Source organism: Sprattus sprattus, assembly GCF_963457725.1.
Source record: "Sprattus sprattus genome assembly, chromosome: 4".
NCBI classification, from domain to species: domain Eukaryota; kingdom Metazoa; phylum Chordata; class Actinopteri; order Clupeiformes; family Clupeidae; genus Sprattus; species Sprattus sprattus.
In genome coordinates, this window is record NC_137923.1 from 47,573,448 (window position 1) to 47,583,819 (window position 10,372).

General features: G+C 46.5%; 2 protein-coding genes across 2 annotated transcripts in view; both read right to left on the reverse strand.

The window, feature by feature from the left end:
* Positions 1-467: 467 nt before the first annotated feature.
* Positions 468-2,320, reverse strand: scrt1a (scratch family zinc finger 1a; the record flags this gene model as incomplete). The annotated part of the gene is made up of 2 exons (XM_080836341.1): positions 468-1,195; positions 2,209-2,320. 2 exons carry the CDS (start codon positions 2,318-2,320, stop codon positions 468-470), a joined length of 840 nt encoding a protein of 279 aa, XP_080692467.1.
* A 2,949-nt stretch (positions 2,321-5,269) lies between these two features.
* The window catches only part of LOC308363538 (uncharacterized protein), a gene marked incomplete at both ends in the record, with an annotated part of 50,329 nt that continues 45,226 nt past the window's right edge, over positions 5,270-10,372 (reverse strand). Inside the window, 3 exons of the mRNA XM_080836343.1 lie at positions 5,270-5,388; positions 9,649-9,985; positions 10,191-10,286. Coding sequence (XP_080692469.1) covers positions 5,270-5,388; positions 9,649-9,985; positions 10,191-10,286 — 552 coding nt within the window. The remainder of the gene's footprint in view (positions 5,389-9,648; positions 9,986-10,190; positions 10,287-10,372) is intronic.

Below are 10,372 nucleotides of genomic sequence, written 5' to 3' on the forward strand. Positions count from 1 at the left end.
TGACGAAGGCTTGGCAAAACAATAAAGAAATAAAGTGCAAATAAAGATTTGACACAGTTTGAAGTTATAAATAAACAGCAAACAAACATATAAATAAATAAATAGCCTACATAAATACATAAATAAGTGAATGAATAAATAGTTTTACCTCAACGCTGAACACTTTTGTGGCCACTGGCAGCAGTATAATATTATCCAATATTTAGAAAAGGTTTGACCTTTGAAAGAAATACAGACATTTTCAATGTCCTCTGTTTTGGCAAAACACATGATATTTCGGTTCTAAATGTGTGAACAGCGGAGAAGATAATATATTCAGAAAAGAAAAGTTAAGGTACATGCGAATAATCCACAATTTCCGTAATTTTGCTGTTGCAGGAAAATTGAGTACAACTGTGCTGTCATCGGGTTTCCAGGGGCACTCTAAGTTTAAGTGGGAAGTTTGAAGTGTTCTTCCTTGAATATGGTCAGTCTTCTTCGAGAGGACTCATAGGTGAAAAGGATCCCTTGAAGCACGCCGACTCGTAGTGCTTGTTCAGGTAGGACTTTAGAGCAAAGGTCTTGTCGCATCTTTTGCACTTGTAGTGCTTGAAGGCCGAGTGTGTCTGCATGTGGGCACGGAGGTTGGAGCGGTCGGCGAAGGCCTTTCCGCAGTGTGCGCACCCGAAGGGCTTCTCGCCAGTGTGCGACCGCATGTGTCCCTGCAGTAGCCAAGGTCTGCTGAAGGCCTTGCTGCATATGTCGCACTTGTGCTTGAGGTCGTGGGTCAGCAGATGCATGGCCATGGCCGGCATCGAGACGTACACCTTCCCACAGGTGGGGCACTTCTTGGCAAGCTTACTGTCTATGCTACGGTGCGTCTGCTTGTGTCTGCTCAGGTTAGACGACGTGGCGTAGGTCTTTCCGCACTCGTTGCACGTGTGGCGCTGCAGGGTCCGAGGGCTGCTTATGACTTTCCTCCTCGATCTGCCATCCGTGATGAAGAAGGCATCCACCGAGTAGCCTTCGCTGACCGCGTTGTCCCCGTTGATGTATCCGGAGGAGACCTCGGACTGCGGGCTGTCGGGCTGGTCCGAGTCCGGCGCTCCATAATCCCCGTGTATGCCTTCATAGATGGGGCTGGGGGAGGGTACTTTGATGCCATTGTCACTCTCACCATCGTACACAGACGGGGTCATATAGTCACTGATGTACCCTGGTGTTTAAAAGAGCAACAGTTTAATTGAATTGTCTGTGGCCACAGAAGGATATTGAGAAATGTACACACACATACACACACACACAATGTGAGCAGATGCAACAGTCTATTTCTGTCAGTTTGTTCACTGCCTCGAAGCTCCGACTCAAGAGCCTGTTATATCAGTAATTTACTGTACCAGGCAGAGGTGGGTTGAAAGACATTGACTTCTTGTGAAGGTCTTTTTCTACATCACTCCCACGGAAAATCAATAGCTCTCCATTTCAATTAGCGTAGTAACCCATTTAAGGACAAAGGCGCACAGGGTTGGGGGGTGGGGGGTTACATCGCTTCAGTTATAATTGCATTTGCCGTTCTGACAAAGATCTCTCAGAAATAGGTCGATCTGCACATGCATACGTGCGGTCATAAAATCCACACTACTCCACGGCGACGAGATAAGGACATGCATGAATATTCTATAAATTCACTTCCGGACAGAATGTCTGGTTATGCAAGTATGTGGAGAGCGTACTGTATGTTATCTAGAGCGTAAATAATGGTTTGATACATGATGAAGCGGTCCTTTAATAGACATTTGTATGTGTGCGTGCGTGTGTGTGAGTAGCCTATGTGTGTGAACGCGTGTTTAATTCCATGACACAGTGCTTGAGAAAAAAAACAAGATACGTTGTAATAACACCGTAACTCTTTGTGCGTATACATAAGCCCACATATTCCACACTTGTGCGTGGATGTAAGTTGCAGGCAGTGCTTTTAAGAACACGTTTACCCTTACGTGTTGAGTCTCCTGTAGCTAGTGCTCAAAATCCCTTCCCCAAAAATGTGCCGACTCGACAGAAACGAGTGACGTGTGACTGCGTCGGTCGTAATGTGACCGCAGGTCAGTTGTGCTAACCCGCACACTATTTACAGTCAACTGGTTAAACAATGTACACAATTCGAATTTACATTTAATCACATTAAAACATAGGAGAGACTAAATATTAAAGTGCAGACCGGTCGCTTACCTTTCTCATGAAACCGGAGACTAAGGTCAGCCCTTGATCTGCCATAGGAGCTTTCGAAATCAGATGAGAAATCATCGAGCTTAACCTTTTTGACCAGGAAAGACCTTGGCATGTTTCTACGCTGAATAAAGCACTCGTCCGCTGTTTAGATCGTTCACTCCTCATGCAACGGGGAAGCAAGTCTGGTTTGTCTTTCTTAAAGATATAATTCTCCTTCTTCTTCTGCGATAGAATCGCTCCGCTTCGGTTTGCCTATATTAAGATGCCAGCACAGGGCGAAGGCAGACCCTCGCTCGCCTTCTCGTGGAGCTTGTGCTGGTGTTGTGCGACGCCGCGGTCCTCTGGACAGAAATGCAACTTCAGCACTGGATAGTTCCCTTTCAGGGGCGCGCGCATGCATACAGCACTGGACAGCTCCCCGCAGCGAACGATCCGCGTTCGTCTCACCCTGCTCTATACTCAGCTGTCAAAAGCCCAGTACTGGCCTCTGAGATCTGATTAAGCGGGAGCAGAGCGGATAACTGTGGCTTGCTATCAACAATTCCAACTTGCACACACACACACAGATGAAAAAGTGGTCTGTCAGTTCCGTATCCCCTCTCACTTTCTGTCTTCCGCTGTCTCTCTCTCTCTGGATGTCTCTCGATCTCTCTCGCTCTCTAGGTCTGCCTCTCTGTCTGAAGGCGTTTGACTTTCTGAAGTCTGTTGATCAGCTGTTGGGATTTATATGCTGCGATCAGGTGGGAGATGGAGATGGAAGTGCTTAATTTAATCCATAAAAAAATCTCCTGGGACCAACATTGAACTAGAATGATTCATTAATGCTGTTTCTCGTCACCGCCCACACTGTTCTCTTCATGATAGACAAAAACACATTTGGAGGTGATCAATGTTTGAATTTGAATGAATTGGTGCATACCAGTGTTGTAATTCCGTCGAGATGACTGTTAGGGTTCACAAATGTATTTTCTTTCTATTTCACGGTTTGAAAATAGTGTTTTTGAAATCGCCAGAAGTTTGTTTCTACATGGAGAGAGAGGAAACAATAAAACACGTATGGAATTGAACTGAAACAAAAAGCTTTTACTTTTCCATCATTAACATTAGAATAACAAACTGAAAATGATTGTCCATTAATTAGTTAAACTAATTTTTTAGACCAGAACTTGTAGAAAAATGGCTATGAACATTTGCCCCCCTTGTCTCTTCGAATTCTACCCGCCCACACGTCTCTTTTTCAGAGGAGCTGAGACATCAACCATTGAATCAAAATCTGGCTATGGCCCCAGGCTTGCAGGTCACTCTTTTTACATCACAGTCTATAAACCAATGGTTTTCTTCTCATGCAAATCGCAAGAACTGGGTACCAGAAGGTCCGTTTCCTCAATGATTCCTCCAGGAGCCATATGTACGCAATTAACAGTGATGCTGGAGCAATAGTTGCCTCGGTTGTTTGCCACCGTGTTCTCATTGTTCGTTCCTACTGCGGGACGTCTTTGAGTATGGACGTCCTTCTTAAAAACACATGCAGCCCAGCCTGGATGTAAAGATTGGTGTCGGCTGGCGTCAGATTCATTAGGGTTCAATTGGCACCCACAAATCACCACCTGGGACGTTAGAATCAAAAACAAATGTAATATATATATATTTAAAACGACAACGACGCAGACAGAAATCCCCGTGTGACTCAAATGATAGAGGTTTTATGTTAAGATGTTATTTAAAATTGATTATATCAGTTCCATTTAGCATTGAGAGAAAATTAAGCGTTATTCTTTTGGTCACAGAATTGTGTGGATCATTTTAACGAGGCTGTACATTCTTGCTACATCTTGGGCTACATGGTTTGGAGTGTAAAACACTGTTGCTCCTCAGATGACATTCTGAAGCGTACCCTGCGGACAGAAGCAAGGCGACCTGACGTGTTTATTAAACGAGGGGCGCGCGAGCAGGTCCATCCGCTGCAGCGAGAAACGTTCTCAGGAAAGTGCTGAGTTCATCTGAAAAGCAGGAAAATAGAGAAGCCCTCATTTGCATAATAATAGAATGAATCTGCTGCAACACCAGAACGTCTTGTCGGATTTCAAATCAAAAGAAAGCCATTGACATTTTATTCGCACGTACCGAGTTTTCAATGAGATGTATTCAAATCAACGTTTTGTCACCCCTGTGTGTAAACAAGACTCTTAAGGAACCATTTCCAAAGGACAGGGGGAAGGTCAAAGTGGCCGTGTTGAGTTTTTGTAAATGAATAGGTACGCTTGGGTGCGTCCAGAGGAGATGGGAATTGGGTTTGTTTATCTGAAGCGAGGCAACAGGAGGAGACGCCGTAGAATTCGCACTTAAAGTCACAAGTCAGTTAAAATAAGGAAACAACTATCCTCAGCTTTGGTTAGACCACGCAAAGGGTAACATGACAGAATATAAAATAATGGCCGACAGGACGTTTATAGAACTTACACAATATATAATCAAGAATTTAAACATTGTATTTTTAAACACTTCCAAAGGTTCTTTGTTTTATATTTTTCATTACTTGAATCAAAGAAAAGGTCATACAAAAATATATGCCACAGTGACTTTACCCAGACAATGCACAGTGATGCCATAAACATTTACATCAAAGTGACACCATTAATCTCTGGTGGGTAGGGCATGGCAGACACATTCACACACACACACACACACACACAGACACACACACACGCACACACACACACACGCGCGCACACACACGCGCGCACACACACGCGCGCACACACACACACACACACACACACGCACACACACACACACACACACTCTCTCTCTAACACACACACACACACACACACACACACACACACACACACACACACACACACACACACACACACACACACACACACACACACACACACACACACACACACACACACACACACACACACACACACACACACAGCACAGCACATTAGGCAGTTCTGCCCTTGCTCTGTCTCCTGACACTGAGCTGCTGCCCATGCCTGATGTCTGACTGCATGCAGCTGCCATGCCTATGCAGTGACAGGCAGCCGTTCTCTCACTTCCAGGCCCCACAGCTGCCATCTCCCCCTGCCCGCCGCCCCAGCTCCAGGTGGGGAAGAGGACCATATGCCGATGGGAGCCATGCAGACCCTCCACTGGTCCTGCCTGACACAGCTAAGGATGGGAGATGCTAGGCTATTCAGACTCTCACACTCAACAGCACTCTTTTAAAAATACAATGTATGATTTTGGATTTTGGCTGTAGCTTTGAAGAACTTGTCAGAGCTGAAAAGTTCTTCATGAGGCGGCATTATGCAGATTTTTTTTTGGTTTTCATTTGTTCCCTATCTCTTTTTGTTTTGTTGTCCCTCTCGTTCGACTCCCATCTGTCTGGACGAAGGGTCTGAGACGGACCTTTAGTTCTCAAAGTTTTTGACACTTTGTGTCAGAGTTGAGACATTTTGTACACTCAAGTTTCATGTCAATAATTCACACAGTTCTTGTTTGAACTACAACCTCACACTGAGCATAAATATCCATTTCTGAGTCATTTTGATGCTGAGTAAAGTGAAAAGACACCAAACATGAAACAGCTCTTAATGCCAAATCAGGGAAATGCAAGGCAAACACTATCAGTGTCGGCCCATTAGGGTGTTGTTTTGCCTGTTCAATTTGGCTGTGCAAGGGTTACGTTTAAAAAGTAAGGAGAAATCCCAAGGACTGGATTCATTGCAGATAATTGGGCTTAGAGAGTGCTTACCCAGTGAAGAAAAAGGGAAACAGAGCAAATCCTCTTATCTTAGTAATGAAGAGTTGAAGTAGAGGAAACACTGTACTTTAGGGGATATTTTTACAAAGCAACAATGTTTCCCTCTTGATGCAAATAAAGAACTTTCACACACACACACACACACACACACACACACACACACACACACACACACACACACACACACACACACACACACACACACACACACACACACACACACACAACACACACACACACACACACACACACACACACTCAAAACAGAATAAAAACATGATCACATAGCTGAGTGTTTTAGTAACGAGAAGAAGTTTGTAGGGGGAAAAAAGTGTCAAGTTATTGAAAAGCATCAGTAGGGGCCGGTCGCCATTTTTCCAGGTGGAACCTGATTATTCTGAAGCAAAGTGGGACACATCTGAGCCTCTGCTGCACTGCCTGAGCCATGACACTTGCGGAGAAAAAAAAAAAAGGTAATTCATATAATAAAGAAAGCAGCAGGCACCTCTCCTTAGGCTCTGTGCGTATTCAGGCTAGCGTCATTGATTTTAAACCTCCACATATTCCCAGAGAATACACTCCATCATGCAGACATATTGTTTGGGTACAGCAATGCAGACCAAGAAGCTTTGTCAGCTCGATCGCGCCGTAAAGGGATCAAGGGGTATCATCAAATATGATAAAGGGCACTGAATTGTCTTTTGTCCTGAAGTGGCACTATACTTTTTAGCAGCGCTTTCTGCTGAAGCCGGCCGTTTCAGCCCCAAAGCACCTCGGGGGGAACGTATGCAGATATAGGAGTGTGTGCTGAGGAAGGAGGGATTAAGTGGGACTGCGATGACCTCAGGAGATAAACAAATCAAGGCCCGTTAGCGAGAAGAAAAAAAAACCTGGTTGGGTTTTTTTTTCTTCTTCTTTCCAGTAGTCTGGAGTGGCGGTGGAAACAGCCCTGCTGGCGAGTTCTGTGACAGTGACATCAAAAGGCACACTCCACTCTCCACTTTCCCCACGCCCCTACCCCTTAACCCTCAAAAGGCCACTTTAATAAGGTATGAATCTGCAGTTTGAAAATTGGCTCACAACTACCGGGAAATAAGACAACAGGATTTCTTGTTATGGCGTCTGTATAGGTGAAGTGCTCTTACTCGACATAGAGCACAGGAAGACACGTTTTCCTATCTGTTCTTTTCCTCATCCTAAAGGAGAGTAATTTTCTACTCCTCTTCTTCTTCTTCTTCTTCTTCTTCTTCTTCTTCCTCCTCTTCTTCTTCTTCTTCGTCTTGTTCCTCTGCCAGGGGCACCCTGGCTGTTCTGCCTCCCTGCCTGGCTTGTTCATGCCTCATTATCTGTCTGCCGACTGCGGGGTGTGAGTGTGCGCTCCTCGGCACTTAGGGGTTCGCTTCTTCAAATGCACTCGATCGTCAGAGCAGCAGGCCGACCGCATAAAGGTGACACATGCATAAACTGGGGGAATGGGAAGATTTTTCTATTGTGAAGCATTTTCCACATTTTACAATATGTAAAACTATTCATGCGCTCCCTATCTGCCTTTAAATAGTTCATTTTCTGAGATAATAAAACGAGGCTCTTCCTAAGACAGGTTTAGACAACGCTCACACAAGTATGTGTTGCACAGTGGTGTAATTAGACGATAAGGATCCTGGTATAGCCTATAGGCTGACCGCATAAATGGCAATTTGGGGCTCTCCCAGACCTGAGGGGGTTTCAGGCAGACTCCTCTCCTCATCCATCGCTTCAGTGCCCCCGGATGGGTTTGGCAGAGGGGGGGGGGGGGGGAGGGGGGGGTGGATGCAGTTCCCTGCTGGGGCCCCTCTGACCCTTGACCTCTTGACCCCCCCTCCCCATGCTTGAGTGGTCATTAGAGGCGGAGGCGGACAGGCAACTCTGCAGGGGCGCTCCGCGTTCCCCTTCCCAGCACCAGGCCACAGTAACACCCCCCCCCCCCTTAGCTAAAGCCCCCGCCTCGCCAGGCCGCTTTGTCCCACACACACCCCTCCGACAAACACATGCATACGGGAGTGTGCACATGCACGCATATGGGGCTTCTCTGGAGAAAATCACCTATCAGTCTAATCTGTGGGGGTCTGGAGGCTGCGACGACATTAATCTTATTTGTCATAACCAGTCTCGGGGGAGGCCGCCTCACCAGCCCCTAACCCCTCCACCCCTGATTGGAGGGGTGACGGCTGGGGGGGGGGGGGGGGGGGGTTGTGAGGGGGGGTGTCTGAGGGTTCCCCTGGATCCCCTTACCATATTTCACCGCTGCAGTCACTGAAGCTAATCACATGTGAAAGTTCGAGAGGGCTAAAATGGGGACAAAGGCGGCATTATGCAGATTTTTGTTTGGTTTTCACTTGTTCCCTATCTCTCTCTCTCTTTTTTTTTTTTTGTCCCTCTCGTTCGACACCCGTCTGTTAGACCACGCGGACACCCCTGATGTGAACACGTTGACGGGAATCACTTCATTCTTTCAAAGCTCATCCCCAACAAGCCGACTCCATCTTTCTTTGTTGTTTTTGCCATCTGCAATAAAACAACAGCTACACACAGAGCAGGAATTGTACAGATGACAACCCTTTTCCAAACACTATTCCCTGATGCCACTTACTTGGGAGAGGGATGTGAATACTGCAAGATAATTAGGCACAAACAGAACAACAACATCCACAACAAAGGCAGACAGGTAGCCAGGTATTTACAAACACACACACACACACACACACACACACACACACACACACACACACACACACACACACACACACACACACACACACACACCACACACACACATACCACACACGCAAGCGCACGCACAGATAAGACTCAGCGTAGGCATTGTTTGACAGGAACATGGGTCAATTCCAAGGCCCACCTCTAATCTCCTGCTTATCCAGACTCTAATTAGAACAATAGCAACTCGAATGCCTGTGTGTTCCAACAACACCGGGAGGCCAATCCGAAGAGGCTACTTCCCCTGGCCAGTGTCACGACATAAAGAGAAAGTGAGAGTGTGTGAGAGAGAAGGGAGAGAGAGAGAGAGAGAGAGAGAGAGAGAGCAAAGGAAAGACAGTGGCGAGAGCCAGAAAGAGATGTATAAACATCCAGGCCAATGGCTTTTAATGAACAACACATAAAGAGATTAGAAGAAAGAGAAGGCCAACTGGTAAATTGAGGGTACACATGTGGAGCGAGGAACTCTAACCTGTTTTACATAGAGCCTATGGGCAGGGGAATTGGGCAGATTTGCATTTTTATTGCAGCGGGGGTGGTGGGCGGGAGGCGGCAGGCAAGTAGGAGGGGTGGAATAAGGAGAAAAAAATTGTAAGAACAGTCCCTCTATCCCTGGCTGCCCCCCACCCCCCCACCCCACACACACACACACACACACACACACACACACACACACACACACACACAGACCCTCTGTCCTCCCTTAATGCCTCTTCACCGTGTCACCTGCCTCACAGGCACCAGTGATGGAGATAGGCTGCCTGTTTGGCTCTCAGTCAATGGCGCTGCCTGTGTGTGTCTGTCTGTGTGTGTGTGTGTGTGTGTGTGTGTGTGTGTGTGTGTGTGTGTGTGTGTGTGTGTGTGTGTGTGTGTGTGCATCAGTCTGTCTGTCCATCTGTGGATGTGTGTACGTGTGTACGTGTGTGTGTGTACGTGTGTGTGTGTGTGTGTGTGTGTGTGTGTGTGTGTGTGTGTGTGTGTGTGTGTGTGTGTGTGTGTGTGTGTGTGTGTGTGTGTGTGTGTGTGTGTGTGTGTGTGTGTGTGTGTGTGTGTGTGTGTGTGTGTGTGTGTGTGTGCATCAGTCTGTCTGTCCATCTGTGGATGTGTGTACGTGTGTACGTGTGTGTGTGTACGTGTGTGTGTGTGTGTGTGTGTGTGTGTGTGTGTGTGTGTGTGTGTGTGTGTGTGTGTGTGTGTGTGTGTGTGTGTGTGTGTGTGTGTGTGTTTGTATGTATCCAGCCTTTGTATCTGTGCATGTTTGGTCTCCCATTGGCTTGATCGTGTGTTTGTTTGTTTGTTCATAGGTTTGTTTGTGTTTGTGAATCTGAGCCCAGGCAATATGTATAGTGTATGAGTTTGCCTGTGGCCAGCCACCGAGTTATTGGAACACATGAGGCGTGCCTCGTTGCAGATCAAAGCAGAGCAACATCTGGCGCTCACAGCATATATATACGTGTGTGTGTGTGTGTGTTTGTGTGTGTGTGTGTGTGTGTGTGTGTGTGTGTGTGTGTGTGTGTGTGTGTGTGTGTGTGTGTGTGTGTGTATATGCCTGCCAGTGAATGGGAGTAACCTTACCAATGAATATGTTTTGTGGATGCTGATGCGTTTGTGAATATGGGCAGGTGATGGTACGAT